General features: G+C 44.1%; 1 protein-coding gene across 2 annotated transcripts in view; it reads left to right on the top strand.

Annotated features, from left to right (window-relative positions):
• Positions 1-16,294, top strand: part of FAM78B (family with sequence similarity 78 member B) — a 108,400-nt gene extending 92,106 nt beyond the window's left edge. The window contains exons 2-3 of one of the 2 annotated variants that reach the window (XM_065519544.1): positions 2,968-3,896; positions 13,080-16,294. In XM_065519544.1, coding sequence (XP_065375616.1) covers positions 2,968-3,490 — 523 coding nt within the window. In that variant the 3' untranslated portion in view covers positions 3,491-3,896; positions 13,080-16,294. The remainder of the gene's footprint in view (positions 1-2,967; positions 3,897-13,079) is intronic. The other variant, XM_045396496.2, reaches the window with a different exon arrangement.
• Positions 16,295-23,665: the final 7,371 nt, after the last annotated feature.

Raw genomic sequence — 23,665 nt, 5'->3', positions numbered from 1 at the left:
TTGAGCCATATGGAGTTTGAAATGCCTCCGGCATTCCATTCAAAGTAATCCCCTTAAATGGTCATTGAGTGACTCAAATAGTGCTACTGTTCTTGGAACTTTTCAGAGACTTCTCAAAAAACCATGACCAAAGACATTTTATCAGCCACATAAACCAGTCATGCATTTTATAGACATAACTCTCTTTTTGGAAAAAAGAAGAAAAGAGAGAGAGAGAAAGGAAGGGAGGGAAGAAGGGAAGGTCACTGCCTTGGGGTGTACATTAGTATCTATTTTTCATAAAGGAAAAATTTGGTATTTTTCAAATCTAAAGCAGCTCCCTATTCACTAGACTTAAGTCATAATGAATTTTGGCTGTTTCCAAAATCAAACCATCCCTTAATGATGTAATCCTAATTCCCTAGGGCTATGGAGGAGAACATGCCTCTGACCTGAGGAATTCCCAAAAGCACAGTTGCAGAAGTAACAGCAGTGTGTTTGAAACTAAAGTGTAGCCTCCAATGTCACTATTCTCCAATGACTACATGTGGCCAGATGTGTTTGTTCTGATGTGATGATTAAGAAGTCTGTTTATATTTCTCTGTTCCAGAAACTCCTCCAAGAAAAAGGTCTTTTCCTTCCCTCCTGAGAGAGCCACAAGAGTGTGTCTTTATTGTATTATCTCTGTTTGTTTGTTTTGTTTTGTTTTCCCCCCAAAAAACCTGGGACCAAACTAAGTTTTATGATTTGTCTTACAAGACTGACTTGCAGACCCTGGGCCCAAGTCTCTGTTCACACAGCTCTGGGCAGGAAGACAGGAGGCAAAAATATGAGAACTATAAAGACTCTATAGATAAAGTCACTGAATCTACTAGCAAGATAGCCAGTCCTGAAAAGGACTGTGTTGTAACAATATCAAAAGTTCATCCACTCAAAACCAAATTCCCCAGGCAATATGCCACAGTAAACCCAGTGTGTAGGGTGGGAGGGCAAGAACAGTCTGCCACTGCTGGGAATGCTTGCCCTCCAATTCTAAGGAGGAAATCAAAGGCCAGCAGGGACTGGTTACAACCAAAATGAAAAACAAGATTTAGGCAACACAGAAAATAGATGTATTGTGACTGAAGAATTGTCTTAGCCCTTTGCATGGGGGCATGAAACCGACTCCAGTATGGTTATTTCATGAACCCAATGAGCAGATTGGGTCTCTACCCAACTTCTGACCCACTCAAATAACATGTACTCCCTTTTGTACAGTAAGAAATGGCATAGAATTACCTGGGCGCTCCTACCCCCAGCTTCAAAAGCATATGTAGCAAAATGAGCTCTCTCTGACTTTCTGCATCAGGTCAGTTCCTTACTTAGTGTTTGCCAACCATGATACACTGCAATTATTCCCAGCAGTTACCAAGGGCATGACAAGAGAAAAGGCTCTTGCAGCTGTGGGCTTACCTCCTCCCCAGGCAGCCAAGCCCTCCCTTCACTTCAGGCTGGGGCTGACTGGCCTAGGAGGTACTATGAGGGGTCAGTAGGAGGCAGTAGTTAGTGTCTCCGTGTCCCCATGTGACAGTAAAGAATGCTGAGATGTTAATCAGCACCAGCTTGACAATGCAACTCCCTTTTAGACCACTTGTATAAAACCCTGCAGGATCTTCTGTCACTTCATAGGAGGAAGAACTTTATATCAGACAAGATGACTACTTCTTAGCTGATGAATAAAGCAGTCACATTTCTTTAATTATTAAATTCTAGTGCATTATTACCAAGCACCTTCCCTGGTCCCCGGAGTGAAAATATGAAGAATGCATAATCAGACTCTGCTGACTAGACTTCTGCCCTTATTGGGGTCCAGTCCAGTTCTCCGTGACTGGTCCTGGAGCTGCTAACTCATTGGACAGCCTGAGTCCTCTCTGCTCTGCTCTCTCCAGCACTGTGTAAGGGCACTTTGGGAGGCAGTATGATTTAGTGGTCAGAATCATGGACTTTGAAGTCAGGCAACTCCCAGCTTCACCTCTTGCCCTCTGTAGGACCTTTTTCATGTACCTTAACATCTTTAAGCCTCCCTCCCGTCATGTGTTAAATGGAAATAAAAATTTATTTATCTTGTGGAGTATTTTGAATATTAACTGAGATGATGTACTTAGCACAATGGTCGGAATAGAGTAACACTCAATAAGTATCAGCAATTATTATTAGCAACAGTCTACAGCAGTGGGGAGAGACACTGGTTCCTCCTTCTGTACAAGGTCAGAGGCAGCCAGGAGTAGGTAGGTGCTAAATGGCAAGTTTGCCAAACTAAACTATGAGGCTTCTAGGCTGAACTGGAAGGCAATGGGAGGGCAGTGCATTAGAGTTTATGCCAACCTGTAGAACAACTTTCACTTTCAGGTGGTTTTCCAGAAGATGACCATTATTTCCTCATGTTATGATTTTCTGTGCCTAAGTGATGAATTGGTTGATGCCTAGGATTTAAACAACCCTCTTTGTTGAGTAGAAATTCTATTACTGTGATTTCGTAAGAAATTAATATAACCTTTAATTTTGCCTCCTTTTGCCCTTCTTTCCACCAGATACTGCCTTCCAAGTACATCGAATTTCAACCATTGTTTCTTCCCAAAAAACAAATCTTACACTCATATTTCCAAGAAAGTGGTTCTTGTAATGGAATTCCTCTAAATTGCTGACTACTATCATTTAACTAGTTGATGTCTCTTTGTGGTCTCACAACTGCCTCTTTGAGCTTCCTGTTCTCAACTGGGTCAGCCATGGTTGTGTTTAACTTGTTTTGGCATGGCTTTGTTATTTTTATTTTGGTTTGTTCTCGTTTAATCCTGAAACAGCACAGCATAGAACTTTTTGACCTGAATTCCCCTGTGAACTTCTCATTTTGCCCAAGTTGACTATGTTAGTAAGCAGTGAGCACCTCTCCAGCTTTTGAAAAATTCATTCAGCCTCTTCTTTTCTTGTGCATGTCTTCTGCTTTGCCAGGTCAAGCTGGGAACTGCCTGACTTGAGGGAAGGGAGAGTAAAAGCCATCAGTGACTCAGATGGGGTGAGCTACCCTTGGTACGGGAACACCACAGAAACTGTGACCCTGGTTGGCCCCACCAACAAGATCTCCAGGTTCTCCGTCAGCATGAATGACAACTTCTACCCCAGTGTGACATGGGCAGTGCCTGTGAGCGACAGCAATGTGCCGCTGCTCACAAGAATCAAGAGAGACCAAAGTTTCACGACCTGGCTGGTGGCCATGAACACTACCACAAAGGAGAAGATCATTCTGCAGACCATCAAGTGGAGGATGAGGGTGGACATTGAGGTGGACCCTCTTCAGCTCTTGGGGCAGCGGGCCCGGCTGGTGGGCAGGACTCAGCAGGAGCAGCCCCGGATCCTGAGCCGGATGGAACCCATCCCCCCTAACGCACTAGTGAAACCCAATGCCAATGATGCCCAGGTCCTCATGTGGAGGCCCAAGCGGGGGCCACCTCTGGTTGTGATCCCTCCTAAGTAGAAGCAGACTGGCCTGATTGTGTGTGGATCACATGCCTCTGAGACATGCAGTGAGGGTGCCAGGGGTGGCAGGAGCCAAACTGAGTTTCTGAGCCAAAGCAGACCTCTTGGTTTGCCAGCCTTTGCAGCCACTTTTGAAGAGTAGGGCTGCTCCTTGGGTGGTAGAACCATAATCCTTAGGAAAAATCCCTTCCTCTTAGGAATAAAAAAATCACTGATTTGACAGACTTGCTGTGATTACCATGCAAGTAGCCATATTTTGGAGCTGACCAGGATGATTCTTTTATCTGAACTATTGACCATTTCTTTCCTGTGAGATGCAGGGGATGGAAACAAAATTAAACAGTGCCTGTGGCAAATGCTCCTTCCCAACCAATAAGAAGTAGGAGTGAAAACATCCACACCAGGTGGTCATGAGGCAGACTCCTGCAGTCTGACTGGAGGGTGCTGGGGAAAAGGGTGGTGAAAGAATGGGTGATGGGGAGAGGAAGAATAAGGTTATATTACACATTAATACCTCTGCATTTATTACTTGATCATCAGATCGACACACACTGGAATGAATGAACACTTAGAAAACTAGACAAATATTGATATTTGCTCCTTTCTGAGGGAGAAAGACTCCTTGGAACTGTCCAAGGTGCTGATGTGAACTAACGGAAACACTTCATTAGTTCCATCTACCCACCTCTTTCCAAAAAGATTGCTTATTCGGAGTATTTTTAATCACAGTATTTGGCTTTGTAATTCCTGTATTCTGCAGTAGTTAGGATATTTGGGGCTCTGTCCATGTTTTAGTGAAATCCTAACTGTGATGTTGTTTACAGCTGCTTATTCTGTTCCCATGATTAGCCCTAAATTTATATTTAAAAAATTATAAGCCATGAATCCATGTAAGATTTCAAGAACATTTCAGCAAATAAGAACAGTATTTTCATTCTATTTCTTTTGAGTTTTTGAATGATCTGAACACATAGAATGGACACATGTATGCACAGACACATGCACACATGCACACATGAAGGATACATATAGCATAATTACTAGCATATTTGCCACCAGTGCCTACATATCTACCTGTAGCCTTTGTATGTACATACACTGTATGTTTATATATATATTTATTTTAGCTCCGTTTCACAGAAGCTCAAACTTGAGCATTTGTGAGAAACTATTTCTTAAGGCTTAACTTTAGAGCCCTTTAAAGAAAATCTAAGCTACTCATATTAAGTAAGCCTGTATTGCTAAGATTTAACCAGTAAAGATGAGAGGCCAGGTTTACTTTAATCAGGCCAATATAAAACTTGTTTTTGAGGGTTTCCAGTCTTTGCAGTGAGGATTTTTGCAGTTCTAGCTTGAATCACCCTTCCTCCCCTCCCCCACTCCAAAAAAAGAACTTTTCCCTTTATTCTCAGTAATTCAACCATATATATGGTTGTATATATATTTGCTTGTTCACCACCCCCTCCATGCAAACTAATTATAAAATTTTCACATTGTCATTGTAGATTTAATAAGTAGACACTGCTAACTTAATTTCAGAGGGAGAAAGTTGAAGTTCAAGGCAGTTTTACAATCTCGTGATTGGCTCCAAAGAGCTTGTCTTCTACTAGAGTTTGTGGATAGAGAATAAAAAGCAGGAAGGTTTATTACTTTTATTAAAAATTCAATTTAGTGTAATTTATTTCAGATTCTAGTCCCAGGGGATGGTACTTATTTACGTAAGAGTGCTAACAGATCTGCTCCAAATTATGTAGTGTTAACCTCACACCCCAGCCATCAACTATTCTGTTATAGATTAGTTATTGATGGCAAGTTATTTATAACAGCACGTTAATAATACATCAGTGGCTCGCAGAGGACCTGGAGACATTCATTTAGAAATAATTCAGCTGTTACATTTGAAATTCTCTGTCCCTTCCCATGTTTCCTTGTTTTATTGGGAAAGGCAGCCCCCAAGAGCTCCATGGCTAAAACACAAAGCAGCTTATTTTCCATGCTGACACCACAGGCCGCAATCTCTCCCCCAGACTGAATTAGACTCTACCCCTGTGGGATTCTGGGGAGTGGATACTGATCCTAGAATCTAATCCGTGTGGCCCAACTTGACGAAAACCTGATATTTTAAACTCCAAAGTTGTAACAACAGATTAATGAGAATTTACATTACAAAATGCTATGGAAGAGTTATGTTTTCAAATTCCCCTAGTGCATTAAAATACTATATGACTTACACAACTATATTTACAAATAACTTTTTCAGAAGCATATCTGTATTTCTAAAGCAAGGTGTAGCATGTTTAGCTAGACTTGTTTCCCGTGAAAAATCACACTTTTTCAGAGTTTTAAATGAACCCCACAGCAGTTTTCTGGGAAATTGTGTAATGACAAAATGAAAAAAAAATGGGAAAGTGCTTATGAAAGTTAAAAGCATCATATACATTGTGATTATTGTTATTGATACCATTGTGAACTCTACAGTTGTGTCTCTCAGCTCTGAAGTCAGCCTGGCAGAACGCTCTATTGCCCTGTGGCCAATTATTTTCAAGTTACTGTTGTTTTACAAGGAAATTACCCCTTTTCTTCCTGTGATTTGTAGGTCATTATCTTTCAGCTTAGTCAGGATATTGCCAAATGAAAGTCTGTCATACAAGAGAGAATTAACCTTGAAATCTCTGTTGAGGTCACCTCTGCCCTCCCATCCAGTCCTCCTTCCCCTCAAAGTGCCTGGGCCTGATGCCAGATGCCATCAGTTTAAAGGGGCTCATTTAGTGCCTTAAGTTTTAGTTGGGTGGTCTCAGGACTTAGACACACACAACATATGGCTTTTTGGTGGCAAAAGAGTTTTGAATTCCATAGGAAAAAGCATTTCATCAGGTCTTAAGTTTTCTTAATCAAGTCCTTTGAGATCTTTTAGTCCATGATCTCGAAGGAAATTGAGGCCTCATTAAATTAGGTCATCTATTCAGAATCGTATACCTAGCCAGCTGAAGAGCCAAAAGAAGGCCCCATCTCCCAAATTTCATCTGACAACATGGTCACACTTAGCGAGGACCCACAGCCTCTTGTCTGCAACCAAAACATTATCATCATCCCTAATCCATTCACCCACAAATCAATGAGTCTAAAAACTAGAGACAATTGGATCCATCCTTTAAAGAACAAGAGAAAATCCCTGTTACTATTATGTAAAAGAAAATTTGAATGTTGCAGATTCCCTTTATCTGTGACGGCTGTTTTGAGGTTGAACCCTTAATCTGGGCCCTTCACTGCATGCACTTGACATTCCTCGGTCATTGCTGTAGCCCACATACCTAGCCAGAAGAAGAGCCAAGCACATCTCCTGAATCTCATCTCACATGAGATGGGGGCACATGAGAAAGTTGGAGGCTAGTCCCCTACCCACCTCCCATTCCATGGACCTTTGTGCAACTCCCTATCTCCTGGTGCTGGAATGACATCTCGTAGGTCAGAATCATGTGCTAAGCAGCAATTCTGATCAGTAAAATAAAAGAACTATGATTTATAGAGTGTTTTTACAGAAGTCTTCCACATGCATTTTCTCATCCCCAGTCTTATGAGTGTGATACTCTTAAGGAGTATTATTATCCCCATTTTCAGATAATAAATTGAGACCAAAGAGGTTAAGTGACATATCCATGAGTACACAAACAAAATGTCAGGAGCCAGGATTCAAATGGGGCCTTTTGGCTCCAACTTCCATGCCCTTCCATTATCCTTTTCTGCTTCTCCTGTTCATCCCTGCCTAGAGGGCACAAAAGAAAAGGAAGGAAAGGAGAAAGCTGGTCACTTTCATCTATACAGTCATGTAGTCTCTCCCAATCTATTAAATGGATATGCTAAACATATGAGAACAAACACTGCTTTCTTATGTAAAGAAACCCTTTGGGAGGTTATCCCAGAAAATAATGCCTGACAGGGGCTGCAGTGTGGGTGAGCTAGCTGTCACTCAGCAGCTCTTAGCAGAGTACTGGTAATTGGAGTAGGAAATCTGCTCTCCTGGTCTCAGAATCCCTTAAGCACCACAAGGCCAAAAAGGGGAAGGAAAGCATGCATCCTGCAACTAGGTCCCAGCTGAACAAGGCCCTGCCACCCGCCGTCCCTCAACATGGCAGGAGCAGCCTTTGGGGTGTGAGCAGTGGAAACAATGGCTTTCCAAGCCCTGGTTGGCACATTGAACATGCTTGTTAGAACTGAGGGCACAATTAAACATTGCAAGAGCCAGCTCCCAACTGAGTTGCAAGGAAAGATGTAAACACACACAGAGACCCACCACACTCACATACTCTTCAAACTGAAAAGAAAATTAATCAAAAACCCAATGAATGCCTGAACTCTATAATTAAGCCTAAATGATCTTTAGATAGAAAGGGAGCTGAGTGAGTAAGCTCTGTGCACACAGATATTTTTACCCCAGAGTCTTACTGCCATTAATTTCTTTTGAGATCTTGAGTACATCTGGTTCCAGTTTCCCTGGTAGGACATCTGCCTATGGAAGACCATCAGAAGAGTTGCCAGTTCAGTGGCCAGAGGACAGTCAAGGTTATTTGGTCATTCCAAACACTTTCACAGGAAGGCATCTGGGGAGATGGAGCGTCATCCCCATCCCCCACCCAGGTCAGCGGTGCACCTGCCCATGACAGAGCCCATCACCAACCTTAGGGTCCTAAAATTCCCTTTATGTATAAGTGCTTTATGGTTTTTTATAAAGAGTTTTTCATTCCTTTGTGTAGAATGAAAGGCATCTCTGTTCTAGATGGAAAGTCAGTATTGGCCTGATCTGTCATTGTTATTAATAGTAACAACACTCCCATCTGATTAGTATGTTACAGTTTACATAGTACAGCACAAATATTTTGCCATTTTATCCTCAACAATCCTGTAATATTTTGGCATTATGTCACCACTTTATAATGAAAAATTTGAAGCAGAAAGCTCAAGTGACTTGTCCAAGGTCACACTAATTTAGTGGTGCCCTAAGAACTTGAGCCCTCTACACACAGATATTTTTACCCCAGACCTTTACTCCATTCTCACAGAACATTCTCTCCCTGGTTAAATGCAGGCACCCTCCTCCGCTTGTTCAGCCACTACTGTTCCTCAGGCAGGGCTGACTAGGAAAGAGTTCCCTAATTGATCTCTTGTAATTTAACCAGACAGAATAAGCTCTACTGAGGAGTCAGGGTTCAGGTGGCCCAGGCTGTGCCTTCAAGTGGTTTCTCTCCTATCCCACATTAGAAGGGAGGCCTACTTGGGTGCTCTGAGGTAGGAGGCCAGAACCTGGGACATCAGCATGACTTGAGATCTTGGAGGTCCTGCTGGTAGCTGAACTTGAACAAATCATTTAACTTTTCTGAGCCTTGGCTTCCTTCTCTGTTAACTGAGATATTAATACAGCCCACCCAACATCACAGTCAGAAAGACAAAGTGGGACAATGTCTGAAAATACTCCAAATTGCCTGATGTGCTGCCTCATGTAAGATACTAAGACTTGAGTAGAATCACAGGGCCTGAAACTGATGGCAGGCCCTCTGGCCTCATCTACTTGGAAGCCCAAAACCATCTCAGGAGAACCCGCTCTTCCTGCCAAGTGAGGCCTGGACCCTGCGGAGAGTGGGCCCCGTTTCCCCCAGCCACCTTGCTTGTTCAGGGAGGCCTGAACCCTGGTGGTCAAGGAAAGAAAGATTTTTGCATAGCACTCCGGGAAGCAGCTCTAGAAAGAATGTGTAGCTGGAACTCCAAGAGGCCTTTTGGAAAGGAAAGGAGGCTGGAATGTCAAATCTAGGCCAGACTTGAAATCCCAGCCCAATTTGCATAGTTTAAACCTAGAGAAGCCAGGCAGGAACAGCTGCATTCTTCCGGTTATGGGCTCAGACAAGAGATAGAGGAAAATATATGTATATATTCAAAGTTGTATGTGGGTCTCTACACAGTTTTTGATGTCCCAGATCTTGGCTGGGCCCCCACAGTTTAACGGTGTTATTTCACATTTGGCCATGTGGGTGCAAATAAAATGAAGAAATACTTCTTTGTATCCTATAGCCACCAGGCTGTCTCACCACACTGGAGGCATATATGATGATGACCTCTGTCTCTCTGCACCTGCCCAAGGCAGCCCCATTCCCCATGGCCCCACATGGACCAGCCACACTGCCTCAGGGCTGCTTCCCAAGGGCTCCCTGTCCTAATACCCCAAACTGTGCCTCTCCCAGCTGGGCCTAGGAATGGCCCCCAAGAGAACCTAACCAACTCTTCTTCCCAGGACAAATGTGAAGCCAGGCCTCTGGGCAGCAGGCCATGTGGCCAAGCATAGGAGCCCCTCCTCTGCCTCCAGGCCCACATTTGTCCTTGGCTAACCCAGAAAACAGGTTGATCTTCAAAACAGCTGAGTGCTGGGTCAGAAATGCCCGGGAGAAGGGAAAACATTAGAATTACAGCAATGATGGGAGAGGCCAGAGACACAGAGCACAACCCAGTGCCACACGGACCTCACTGGGGACTGTGAGAAATACAGCCAGTGCCATGAAGTATTTGGATAGTGAGATCGCTGAGCCTAGGGCTGTTCTCAGGCTGGCTGAGGGCCAGTATTACTAGGAACAGAGAGGAAATATAAAGGAGGAGAGATTGTTTGCTTCATGCCAGTCCTGGGACTGGGTGAGCCAAGCAGGCACTAGGATCCAGGATATTTTTATTTTATTATTATTTTTTCACAGAGCTGGAGTCTTGCTATATTGCCCAGGCTGGTCTCATAAGATCCTGTATTTAAGAAGGCACTCTCAGGCCGTGCCCAGGCCTGAGAGTAAGACCCTTCCTAAATACTGGATCCTGCACTCACCTGCCCCTGTGCAAGCAAGCCTCATTCAGTATTTACCCTAGGCACCTGGCTTACCTCCCCCAGTCCCAGCCCTGCTTCATGCCCACCTCCAACTCACTGCTCTCTTCACAAGAAGATCGAGCAGGAAGGATGTTGTGGGATCCCTCTGAATACTTGTTCTGTCAACAAGTCTGTAGTGAGTGTCTCCTATGTGTCAGGCTAAACAGAGTCCTGTCCTCAGGGAGACAATGCCAACAGGAAGCTTTGGGAGCCACTTATTTTCCCCCTTGGGCTCACCCATCAGAGGGGAGCCCAGAACCTACAGAAATGCCTGCTTAGTTCTCTCTATCCAGTGCATCAGCCAGTGTGCCTGTGAGGAGATGTTGCCTTCCTGGCCCAGGGGCTCCATGAGGATGGGTGAGGTTGACAGGGCAGGACTTCTGTCAAGCACTTAGAGCTCTTCCAAGGAAGGGCCCTGGGAAAAACCTACAGCCACGTCAGTATGTGCACAGACACTGGGGATGAAAGAAACAGCTGGTTATCTCTCCATCTGCTCTTGTCCCTTCACCCCACCCTTCAAACCAATTAGAATATTCCACACAGACGTGATCCAATGAAATGTTAATTGGAAAAATAACAGGAAAGATAATACATGCACTTCAGGCTGAGAACTATTTCATTAAACTGGGCTTTGAAAGCAAGACAGCCAATTAAATTATTTCCCACTTCACTCCCTCACGTACCAGAAACTATGGAAAGCTATTACTTCTAATTAATTAGGAAAGAAAGAAAGACTCTGCACATGCATATCAGATGAGCAGGGACTGAGAGGCTGCCCCACCCGCCTCTTTGAGAAGGCACACGCACACGCATCAGGGAACTAAAGACTCATCTGTCTCACCTAAAAAATTTCCTAAGTCTTCTGAAATAGCAAGAAAGCATCTGTTCCCAGGAGCCACTCACAAAATCAAACAAAGGAAAACGCCTTCTTCAGGCACGTTCATCAGAAGGGAAATAGGGCATTTATTGTGAAAGAATAAGCAGCTTTAAACTCAGTTGGATTCCAAAGCTTCTGCAGCTTGACCTGATCCTGTCTTTTTCTCTTCAGTAGAATTAGATCTCTCCAAGCCCGCTCTCTGTATCAAACACAGTGTTCATTGGCACAGGGTGGTGTCAGGGACCAGGAGACCTGAGACCCCGAGGCCTGATTTTGGCTTGATGGTGGTCTGATGCAGGCCATCTTTGGGATCTTCGCTTTTCCGTCTGTGAAATGGGAAGAAGGCCAATCTCAGTGCCATATTCACCCTCAAAGTTTTTAGGCTTGTGAGAGCACATTTGACAGAGAGCCCTGAGCCTCTGTGCCTTGCCTTAGAGAAAACTGATAGAATCCAAACATGCATTTAAAATATTTTCTGCAGAAAAATTATCCTAACCCAGAGACACCCTTATTGTGTAATAAGTATAACCGAAATAATATAGTGAAATAATGATGACATAAAGCAGTCATTGTGGTGATGTGACTGGCACACAGGCATCTCTCCAGTATGGTTCAGGAGAAATAGGCAGACTCAGGGTGTCTCAAGGCCTCTGCACACGTGCAGCCACATTGTGCCCTACTCATTCCCCTCTGTTCCTGTTGTGTCTGTCATTCTGTGTCACGCAAGGTATTGAGAGCTGTCAAAGCCTAGCACAGTCAGTGCCTCTGACCAATTCTAACCAATCTCATTGCAGGAAGGGGAAGTGGCACCAAAGAGCATGGCAGCTGTTCCACAGCACAGGGAATACAGAGGAACACTTTCTAGAATGGCTTCTAGGCTGTTAAGTCCCCAATTATATATGCAATGGCGTTGTCTACTGACTTCAAACAATTGGAACAAGTTTTTTTTAACCATCTATGTAAGAATTTGAAATTTGGTTTTTTTCTAAAATTGAAACCATGCATACAATCTGAAAAGGCAACATGTTAATTAATTTATAATCATAAAAAATTGTCTCATTATAGCAGTACATCCCTGTAAGCAAACCGAGCATGTCAAAAATTCAAAGATACCAAACAGAAGAATGATCAAGAAAAAAAAGAGAAGGATGCCTGATGCTTGGCTTTACGCTAGAGCAACTCTCTTCATATATTCAAGACTGCTTTTTTCTGATTTTAAAACTTTAGTTCACCCACTTTGTTATGACCACAACTATTACATGACAACTTCGGGTTGAATAACTGAATAACTTCAGTTTTCTCTAATGTTGCATATTCAAGAAGTAAGTTTTATCTCTTACTTATCTCTTTACCAGTGATTTGGACTCTGGAATAAAACTAAGTTTAGCTCAGTCATGGTGTGACCCCCTTGCACAGGAATATTGGGTAAGCTACAGCTCTGGTCACTCAATGATTCTTGCAAGTCCCTTTGTGCTTTGGATGCTAAAAAACAATGCCATGGGGGATCTCAACTTCCCCCCCATTTCCGTGGATTGCTTAGCAGTGCCTTGCTAACAGGTTATACATATAAATGACCTGTAATCCTTTAATATTATTTTATTTTTAATCTTTTTAAAATAACCATATGAAAGTTATAGATTCTCTTTATAGAGAAGTGCATATGAAAATAAATAACAAAAGTGTTGCATAAAATTTCAGGGTCATCTCCCCTTGAAATCTATTAATGGAGCCCAGATCATGACCATCTGCTTTTAGGGAATTAATTTGATCACTGTCTTAACGCCCACTTTATTTACATGTTTCCGTGTCCACATACAGGTCTCCTAGTAGGACAAGGAAAGCCCAGCAAGCACAACCACATGGCAGAGACTGAGAAGGAGGAAGTGAGCAATGGCTGGCGGCTCCAGAAGCTGAATCCCTGGACAGCTGATTTCCCATTAAAACGTGTACCATCCTGCCTACCTCCTCGCCTTCCTCCCATCCCATGACCAGTCCCTCCTACCCACCCTCCACGAGCCATGCGGCACTTGCCCTGGGCTGACGGGGCTGCCTGCTTGGCCCATGGGGAGCTGTGTTGAAGTGGGAGTTGTGCCTGCTGTATCTTTTTGTGTGTGGAAAGATGGGGTTCATTCAGATCCCAAGTCCTTTCACCAACCCTCAAAGCGAAGCCTCTCGGAGATGAAAAGCTGGTCAGCCTGGGACTTTAAATACCTAACGTGGCCCAGCCTTGGTTCCCAAACCCTGCCTTCCCTCCTTTTGCTTTTGGGTGGGAAACGGGGGATTTGTATCTCCCTTCCTCCTCCCTCTCCATGTGGGTGACCTCTCTAGGTTTCTCTAAGTTCTCTGACCCTCGGAGAGCCAAGGCCAAGGCAGTCATCTTGTTCCCCCTTCCACGGCCAGGCTAGGTGCCTTCAGGTGACCAGGGGCAGAGTGTAAGTCACCAGGATCAGTGGGGTGAGGGGAAAACCACCTTAAGAGGGCAAAACTGGTGTGCATTGGTTTATTTATTGGTTTATTTATTGGCTTGCTTACTAATGTATTTATTTATATTTATTATACAACACAAAATCCATTTCCATTTTTTAAACATCAGCCCCAGAATTTGTCTTCCTGGGCCCATAGAGCACAGTGAATTATTTCTCTTTGAAGCTTCAGAATAGAGAGGGAAATTTTTCTCCCTACGCCCAAACACCTCCACCTCAGCCACGTTTTCAACCAGACATGGGATTAGAAATCACCAGCTAACAAGGCTGTAAAGTCACACAAATCAGCAGAGGCTTGACTGTCCAGACAGCTCTCAGAATCCGGCCTCCACCCCAACCACCTTGCACCAATCCTCTCATTCTCCTTTACTCGGGTGGGGATTGACCAGCCACCTTCAGCCTAACAGTGCAGAACAAAACTTCTCATTCTGCTTTGATGTAGTATTCTAACATCAGATGCACATTAGCATCATCTAAGGGCTTAAAAAATATCCAGGCCTGGTCCCCTGCCCAAACCAATTACAGCATGGAAGGGTAGATCCTGGGCATTGGAGTTTTGTAAGTTACCCAGATGACTCTAATGTGAAAATAGGGTTGGAAAGTTCTAGTATCACCTCTCCCTTGCCCCTCCCCACCCAGACTCTTTCTTCTTTACTTCCCAGGCTTTTCTGGAGTCCTATTCCCGTTCCTCCAGCCCCTTCTCCTCACTGAACCTTCCCCCCATCAGCGCAGCCAACGATAGCAGATCCCTGGAGAGGGGCAGGTCCCATAAGTGGTACTCTGAGGCTGGTTCCTGCCTCTAGCCTGGCGGCTGCTCCCAAACAGTTTCCAGCTTTTCTAGGAGCAGAAACCTATCCCCTGCAAGATTCTTTGTTCACCGGCACCTTCTCCAGGTTCCCAAACTCCAAAAGTTTAAAGGGCACTTTGGCGACATTTCTGTCTCCAAGCCCCAATCTTGGTGGTGTGGCCCATGTAAGTCTTAAAACCCAAGCCTTGGCCATTTCTGCAGAGCCAACTGAGTTGAATGAGGGTCTACTGTTAACAGAGAAAGGGGTCACAGTGCTCCCCCAGCAAGTCCATTTTCCAGCAACCAACCTTCTCAGCTGTCTAGGATTTGGATGCACAACGCAGCAGCCACTGTGCATTCAAGTCCTAGATGGCTGAGAAGAGGCATCTCATCCTTCACATCTACAAGATCTCCACTGCTGAGTATGAGTAAATGTGTGTGTGTGTGTATACACGTACGTGTGCACACACTATCTGCATATAAACCATCTAGATATATAGAGATGCCAGACTTCACTTTACATGTGATTACATTTTACATGAAAACAATTGAGGGCTTCCGTTGTCTTTCACTTGATGGAGTTTCACTGTACTATGTTCATGACGGGCCCCAGTGAATTCCATTTCAGGTATATACACAGAATGTGTAATATATACAAACTGTTAGACACACTACACACACACAGAAAGCCTAGGGAAACCTGTGATGTGGGTAAGTTCATTTCGCCATCCCATCTCCTCCACCTAAGTAATTTCCTGGGGCAAGCATGGTTTCACACGCTCCCCTCAGCTGCCCAGCCATTCCCTCTCCAGCATCCCATACCACCAAGCCGCCTTTCCCCATCAGTCCAAATGTCCCTGCCCTCTGTCCCATCTCTCAGGGTCCTACTCTCTGATAGGTGACAGTTCAGTCAGTGGGTGCTAAAGAGTCGAGTGTTACCCTTCCCAGGTGACATTTATGTTTTAATAGGGGCTACAGATAATGCCTTAATCAGAAAGAGTGGCTGTAATGGTGGGAATTTCAGGCACAGAAGTGGGCCAGTAAGGGAGATTCTTTTATATCAGGAGGGCATTTTAGAGCCCCCAAGTCATACCTGTCTGTAAGTGCAGCCCTTCGTAAGTGCATGAGCACAAGCAAGCACACTATCTACGTTATACCCTCCATAATTTTGAGATACCTTCCTTGCATTGGCCCTATCTTTAAAAATGAAAAAAAAAAAAAAAAAAAAAAACCAGAAAAAAAAACAGGGAACTAGCTAAATTAATTTAGATCTCACTGGGAAACGTAGCCTATTTTTTCACCGGCTGCCAGCCATCTGGCCCACCCCACCCTGTTCAATTTCCCTTCTGCTCTTTCTCTTTTCAGCTACGACCGACTGTATCAGTTAATTTACTTCTACGTGTCCTCCCTGCTCTCTCCTTACCCTGCTCCCCTACACTATGTATTTCCTTCCTTTACCGTTTCCTCCTTGGAACTGTGCTGTGTTTCGTTGTCCTAGAGGACAGAAGAGCAGGTTAAGGCATGAGCATGTGTGTATCACTTTGAAGAAAGAGAAACCAGGTATTCTGCTACAGTTTGGAGAAAAACCCAGCGAAGGAAGAGATGAAAGCTGGCTCTGCAGAGTGCCTTAAAAATGACTTTAATTAGGAAATTCTGAGTTGTCGGTCTTCAGATGTTACATAAACTCAAACAGATGTTGCATTTCACTTCTCTGGGATTAAAAAAAAGTTAAATACAGTGTGTATTCAACAACAACAACAAAATATGTTTTCTCTTTAATTTGGTCCTCAAAGATGCAGTGCCTGGTTTTCTACAAAACCTGGGGATGGCCCCAGGAACAAGAAAGCTCTGGAACATACAGAGGGCAGATGCAGGAATCCTGCCCAGCTAGGAAAGCTCTGGCAGGCTAAGGCACAATTCCGCCACTAAATTTGGTCCAAAAGACAATTCTAAGATGAGGAAAAGCATGGACAACTGTAAGGGAAAGAAAGGGATCCTCGCCTTTCTCCCTAATGACACGCTTTGGGCTTAGTCTTTTGGGGCTGCTATAACCAAATATCGTAAGTTGGGTGGCCTATAAACAACAGAAAGGTATTTCTCACTGTTCTGGAAGCTGGGAAGTCCATGATCAAGACTCTGGCAGATTCGATGACTGGTGAAGCCCTGCTTTCTGGTTCATACTTGGCACCTTCCAGCTGTGCCCTCACATGGTACAAAGGACAAATGAGCTTCCTTGTGCCTCTCTTACAAGAGCTCTGTCCTCATGACCTCATCACCTCCCAAAAGCCCCCCCCCCAATACTATCACCACGGAGGTTAGGATTTCAAATTACAAATTTGTGGGGGATACAGATATTGGAACATAGCACTCTTTTCATCTATGATTCAGTGCTGTGAAATTGGGAGAAAGAGAACATTCTAGAACCAGAGGATAAAGTTTGCCCATCCATCTCTTTCCTACTACCATTTCTTCGTGGAACACCCGTGACCAGATTCTGCTTTGCTGTTGCTAAATTATTTTACTTTAGCTTAATGTTTGCCACCTAGGATCTGATCAAAACAGGTCATCTTAAAGTCTGAGTTCCTGAAGGCAGTTAGGTTTCTGGAATGTTGCCTTCTCTCCGTGAGTGTTGGCATCTGTAAATGGTCAGACTTATCCAGGCAAGAGTGTGAACTGCATGGTTGGAAGACAGGTCTTGAGGTGTACTTGGATTCTGAAAACTGTGGAGGTTGACAGGACTGAAGACCCAGCCTATCAGAGCCCTCCTCCTGTCCCTCCCCACCACCTGCACTCTTGACCTTTCCACAAGATATATGACCCTTCTGTGGGGTCGACAGTTTTAAGAGGGCTGAGAGTCACTAATTCACATTCATTCATTCATATTCTCTCTCTCCCCGCTCCCCGCCACCTGCCCCCCCCCCCACACACACACACACCAGTCAAAAGAAGGAGAGCAAGGAGACCCAGATATTGAAATAAAAAGTGATAAATAGTGGTTATCACTCCTGGAAAAAAAGATTTAAGAAAAGAGCCTCTGTCATGCATGTCATGGGGTGAGGGAGTGTTTTTAAATATACGTATGTCCAACCTAACCTAAGATAACCCTCTACCCTCACCAGGTCACCTGAGCAGCACGTGCTCAACTCCGGAGCAAGCAGCTTTGCAGATACATTTTAGAAAAGGGATTCCTGCATCTTCTCTATCAGAATGCATGATCTCTGGAAAGAACAATTGGCACTTTTTTCTTAGTTCATTCATTTCAAGAAATAAATAAGGAACTGGAAATTGCTGAACACACTGCAGTATGTATGTGTGTATATATACAGCACAAACGTATGAGTGAGGGTTGGTAGAATATAGTGACAGTTGAGGCAAACTGAAAATACAAGTGGTATTTCTTTCTCACTTAAAAAAAAACTGTAAGTTCCATGTTAACTTGGAAAAGGGAACAGGGATGTGTTTGATTTTTTGAAAACCAAATTGTCATATATTTAAAGAAGTCACTTGGGGGAGCAAAGACAATATTCAAACAAAACTATATATTTATTGTTACCTACATGAAGAAATGGTATAGCCTGCCATGTTACATTATGGTCACATTTCTTTTATTTTTTGAAATTAATTACTTGAACCATCTTATATTTTGTTAACAGAGAGCACAGTAATCCCTTTTTAAGGTTTTCCCAGTCCATCTACTTCCAATTTCTCAAAAATCCTGGGTCCTGAACTCAGTCCCAAGAAATTCAAAACCCCAAGCAGAAGACGGGCATACTAACCTGTTCCTGCCTTCCCTGCCCACTGCCTAAAGGAAGATGGCAGTTCATTGCAGCCAGGAAGCCCAGGACATAAGTTGTCACCTTAGTATAGCTTCTGGTGTACCAAGTCATTATTCTCAAAGCAGGAAGACGCCAAGGGGCCAGTACTGGAAGGCTGTCCAGAATCATTCCTAAGTTGTGCTGAAACAGATTCCCTCCCAATTCTCTGAGTTTGTTCATTACACCTAAGTCAACAACCTAAACCGCTGTCCTCCCCAAGTTGGTGACCTGCCAATTTTCTTGGGCTGCCAGCCCAGGTGTGGGCCCCCTTGGAGCTCCCATGGGAATCCCTGTTTCAAACCTTGAGGAAGAGGAGCTGAGCTGTCAGTTCCTTGCCTTATAGAAAGTTCCAGAGCTGAGCTGTCGGTTCCTTGCCTTATAGGAATTCCAGCTTCCCTTTACAAATTAATGAACTTCCCGTCCTCCATGCCCTTCTTCTCCCTGAAACCCTACATTTTCATAACTAAAGAAGATCACTGGAGTGATCTGCAAAGCAAAAGGATGAACTATTTCCGCAAGCACTTATTATGTGACTGCCATGTGCCAGAGTTTTAGATGCTAGGAACTCCTCAGCAAACCAAACAGACAAAAATCCATCCCTCCTAGAACTTCCATTCTAGTGAGAGGAAAGATAGACTGTAGACATGATAAGTATAGAAATTGTATATGTTAGGCAATGAGAAATACGGGAGGAGAAAAAAGAACAGATGAGGGGAACCAAAAGGACAGAGTTGTTTCCTTTATGTCTGGGCTATACCACGAAGCAGCTATCAATTATTACATTTAATAAAGATAATTTTTGGCCTCTCCAGGCACCTCCTTTCGTCTATGCATTAACAGGCATCCTATTCCATTAAAGGCTTCACATCTACACTTTATACATTTCAGAGCAGAATCAGAATTATCGTCTACTGTCTTTACCATAATCCATGGAGAGTCCATTTACTGCAGCTTTGAAAACTAAAATGACTTTCTCAAGTTCACGCAGCTGTTAAACATTAGAGTGAGGATTCCAATATGGCTCTTTTGATTTCATCATATGATTTTCTCAATGCACTTGTAAAAAGCACAAAACATGAAGCTGGAATAGAGCTAAATTTAGATGGGAGCTAAAATAGAGACCCAGCATTGCTTCTTACTAGGTATACAAAACCTTGAAATGTTCCCTGCAAACATAAGACTGGATGTGACTGGGTGCGGTGGCTCATGCCTGTAATCGCAGCACTTTGGGAGGTCAAGACAGGTGGATCATTTGTGGTCAGGAGTTCAATACCAGCCTGGCCAACATGGTGAAACCCCATCTCTACTAAAAATACAAAAAAATAGCTGGGCATGGTGGCGCATGCTGTAATCCCAGCTACTCGGGAGGCTGAGGCAGGGGAATCTCTTGAACCCGGGAGGTGTAGGCTGCAGTGAGCCAAGATAGCACCACTGCACTCCAACCTGGGTGACATCTCATCTCAAAAAAAGAAAGAAAGACTGGATGTGAAATTACTTTATAAATCATAAGGCACAGTACAAATGTGAGGCTTTGGGGCAACTCTGCAGGCTGTCTCAAAACCCCACTCACCTATCATCTGTGTGATTCATTAAGTAAATAAATATAATTAAAAGGAGTTATTTTTATAACACACTGCACACAACTCCCAAAGCAATCCTTACTCAAGTTTGAAAAATTAAAACAGCATATATTTTCTGTCTATAAACTAATTATCTGATTCAAATGGATTCAAAGCAAGCCCACTTCTAAGGTGTTCTCTAAAAGCATGTGCATAATTACAGTACGTGTACTGAAGAAGCACCAACACGTGGCCTTTGTGACCAGCCTCTCAGCACTCAGTGTACACAGCGCAAGTGTGGAGAAATGGCCAAGCCTGTGATGGTTCCCAGGGGTGTAGGGGTGGCTGTGAACACCCAGTTGGATTTATTCCTGTTCCAGGTCTCTCCCTCTTTGTTATCCTAGTCATTGGAGAATGCCCACCAGTGAACAGAAAAAAAGTGTCACATTGGCCTGCAAGGCAGCTGGTAGCGAGTCCATCAGTCTAAGCTGATAAATAAAACTGAATTCGGCTCAGCAGATCTTAGAAGGGAGATCTTAGGAGGTACAAACTATAAGAGGAGAGGCATACTCTACTTTCTGAAAAGATTCTGAAGCTTCTCTGCCCCATCCCTGTGCTTTTACAAAGGGAATGTTCTTGCCCTAAAAATAAATAAATAAATAAATAAATACATACATACATACATACATACATAAATACATAAATAAAAAATAAAAGTGTACCTTCAGAGAGCTGCAAATGTCGCCTTCTCTCTTCTCCCCTGCCACACAGCTACAATCCTGGCTCTGAATCCTAGCTACAATCCTAGCTCTGAACCCATGGTCAGAGTGGGAGACTTTAGAACAAGCAAAGACAGGTAGCTCCTCGGCCATCCACCCAGTCTGGGGATGTGCAAAACTGTCCTATCCCTGCCTCTGAGGCTCCTCACCAAGATTCCAAGGGAAATTGGATTAAACCAACCCCAAAACAAAGATAATGAGCCTAGGTTCAAAATGAAGGGAGTGAGGAAGTCTCATTTTCAGGAGGAAAGATAGAGAATGAACCAAGACAGAAATGAAATAACTTCAGGAGTAAATAAAAAGGAGATGAAGGTTGGGTGTGGTGGCTCATGCCTGTAATCTCAACACTGTAGGCAGCTGAGGTGGGAAGATAACCTGAGCCCAGGAGTTCGAGACCAGCCTGGGTAACGTATGGAAATCTCTACAAAAAAAAAATAAAAGTTAACCAGGTGTGGTGACGCATGCCTGTAGTCCTAGCTATTTGGGAGGCTGAAATGGGGGGATTGCTCAAGCTCAGGAATTTAAGGCTCCAGTGAGCTATGATCTTGCCAGTGTACTCTAGCCTGGACAACAGAGCAAGACCCCATCTCTGAAGAAAAAACAAAGATACGAGGATGCTAAAATCATGATGATCATGGTTTCCAAACCAAAAATTTCTGTCCCTAGCCTGATCAAGACATAAAATATTTTAAATCAAATCTTTCCCCCAAATTCTAGAACGTATCTTTGTTTCAGCTCAACAGCTAGTCCGTGGCAATTCTTCACCCTGTAAGACTATCTACATTGAAGATGAGAGGAACCAGTTATTTCTTGTCACTGAGGAAAGAGAAATGGGCTCCAACTGAAGCCCTATGGACCCTTTGTTAAGATTCTGAGAGGATGAAAAAAAATGGTACCTGGTGGAGAATTTTGAGTGTTTTCTGTTCCCGACATCCCTTTCCTACTCGGAACAGAGGAGTCCACAATTCAGTGGCAAATGCAGCAGGCTGAAGAGTTCATCCCTGGGGCAATTCTGAGTTGACTCTGGCACTCCTGAATTCCAAAATACTAAACCGATGGCAGAAATGATCCCCCAAATCATACTTCTTCCGGAGAGCCCAACCCCTAGAGGAGCAGTGCCCCTCAGTGGGAAGTAGGAGAACTTAGGGTGCCCATGACCAGGCTACATTTCAAGGTTACCAAGAGGTGGCCTGCAGTCTGATTCTCTTGAGTGTTTAATGATACACAAATATCTCCTCAATGTCAAATAAATAGCAGCCACGAGGCTGCCATCCATTTGTATAGCTATGCAATTTAGTTTAAAAGAAAAGTGAACAGGCCTAGCTCCCCAAGAGTTAAGATCCATTATGTCCCCTGACTTCCATGCATCTCTCTTTCTCAGATTCAGAGATTCCTAAGCCCTCTCAATTGTCTAAAGCCTCATGGCTTACCAAGTTTTGACACACATAGTGGTACTTCACTTCATCCTATCAACAACCCTGTGGGTGTTACTAGCCCTGATTTACATATGAAAAAACAGTCTCATAAATGTCAGAGCTGGGGCTTGAGTTGAAGTTTCCCAATCTTGTCTATCCAGTGTGCTTTGGCGTGGCTCTGGTGTGGAAGTTTAAAGCTGAGAAAGAAGCCTACATGTTATGCAGCCATGCCATTTTTTTCAAAGAAGAACGCTGAGGTCCAACAATTAAGTCCATTAGCTTAGCCACATAGCTTCTCCTGAGCTCAGCAAAGAGAGACATCCTCCACCCCTGCTCTTAGCTAGCTGGGGTCTTGGCGACTCAGGGATGGAGAGGCTGCCACCCCAAGGAAAGGCCCTTGAGAGAGGACTGAGGGTAGGGTCAGTTTCAGCCCAAGTTTCTCCCTCCCCTGTTAGGTGGGAGAGAGGCAGGGAATGTTCCAGCTTATTCCACTGGGTTTTGTGCCTCCATCTGTTCTGCTTCCAGTAGAGATAAGCCCTCCAGGCAGTGTGAGCCTCCAACATAAGAACCTGCCACACAGCCACCATCCTGGCTCTGAATCCTAGCTACAATCCTAGCTCTGAACCCATTCCAGGGTCATGGAAGGGCTGAGGGACTCCTGGGGAGTAACAGTAAGTCGCCTGTTTCATGTGTGGCCTCAATTCCATGCCAAAAGCTACCACAGAAATGGGAGTGCTTCAGGAAACCACCTCCTTTTAGGATGTGAGACCCCTATGTTTCCCTCTTTCCAAATACCACTGAAGCCCCAGGGAGTATCAGTTGTAGTCCACTGATTCACCAGTTCATCCACATACCAGCTCAGTCGAAAACGGGGCCCCTCACCACACGCCTTTCTAGCTGAAGGCTCCTGCTGCCTTGGGAAGTAGGTGCTGAGGTAGCTGTGTCAGGGATCCTTCAGAGTGCCCAGAAGCCCTGCTAAGGTCTGGAAAAGACTGATGGGCACCTCCCATCCCCAGCCCTGAGCAAATCCCCCTCATCTGGGCCAATTCTAGGAAGCTTGATTTCAAGAGAATTCTAGGCTGATTCACGTGCTCTATGAAGAAACACATTTTGGAAAAGAGGTCCAATCCCAGACCTAATCCCAGCTGGCCCTGTGATATTTTTCTTTCCAGGCTTTCCCCTGACAGTTTGCTACTTACTGTGTTATTCTCCTATCACACAGCTCCATCTCCCCTAAAGATGGAAAAGACACCAGGAGGTCTCAGGATCGATGGGCTGAAGCTCATTGCAAAGTGATTGTGTGTGTATGCACAGTGAGTCTGAGTGCTGAGTTACTTAGTGACCAGTCATCCTGTGATCTTAGAGGCAGGGAGGCTCCTGCAAAAGTCTCAGGAAAAATTAGCACCAAAGCTGACAGAGGGCCCCAGCTCAGTATTGCCTCCTTCCCTCCTGAATGAAAGATTTTCCTGCTGGTGAGCTCACTTAGGCAGAAACCAGAAGCTATGAACAGGGAAATTCCTGTATCTATGTTTAGCTCCTTTGTTACCAACTTACACTAGGAGGCAG

Source organism: Macaca fascicularis, chromosome 1 (assembly GCF_037993035.2).
Source record: "Macaca fascicularis isolate 582-1 chromosome 1, T2T-MFA8v1.1".
Lineage (NCBI taxonomy): Eukaryota > Metazoa > Chordata > Mammalia > Primates > Cercopithecidae > Macaca > Macaca fascicularis.
Note: the sequence above shows the minus strand (reverse complement) of the source record. Positions and strands in the feature narration are given on the sequence as shown.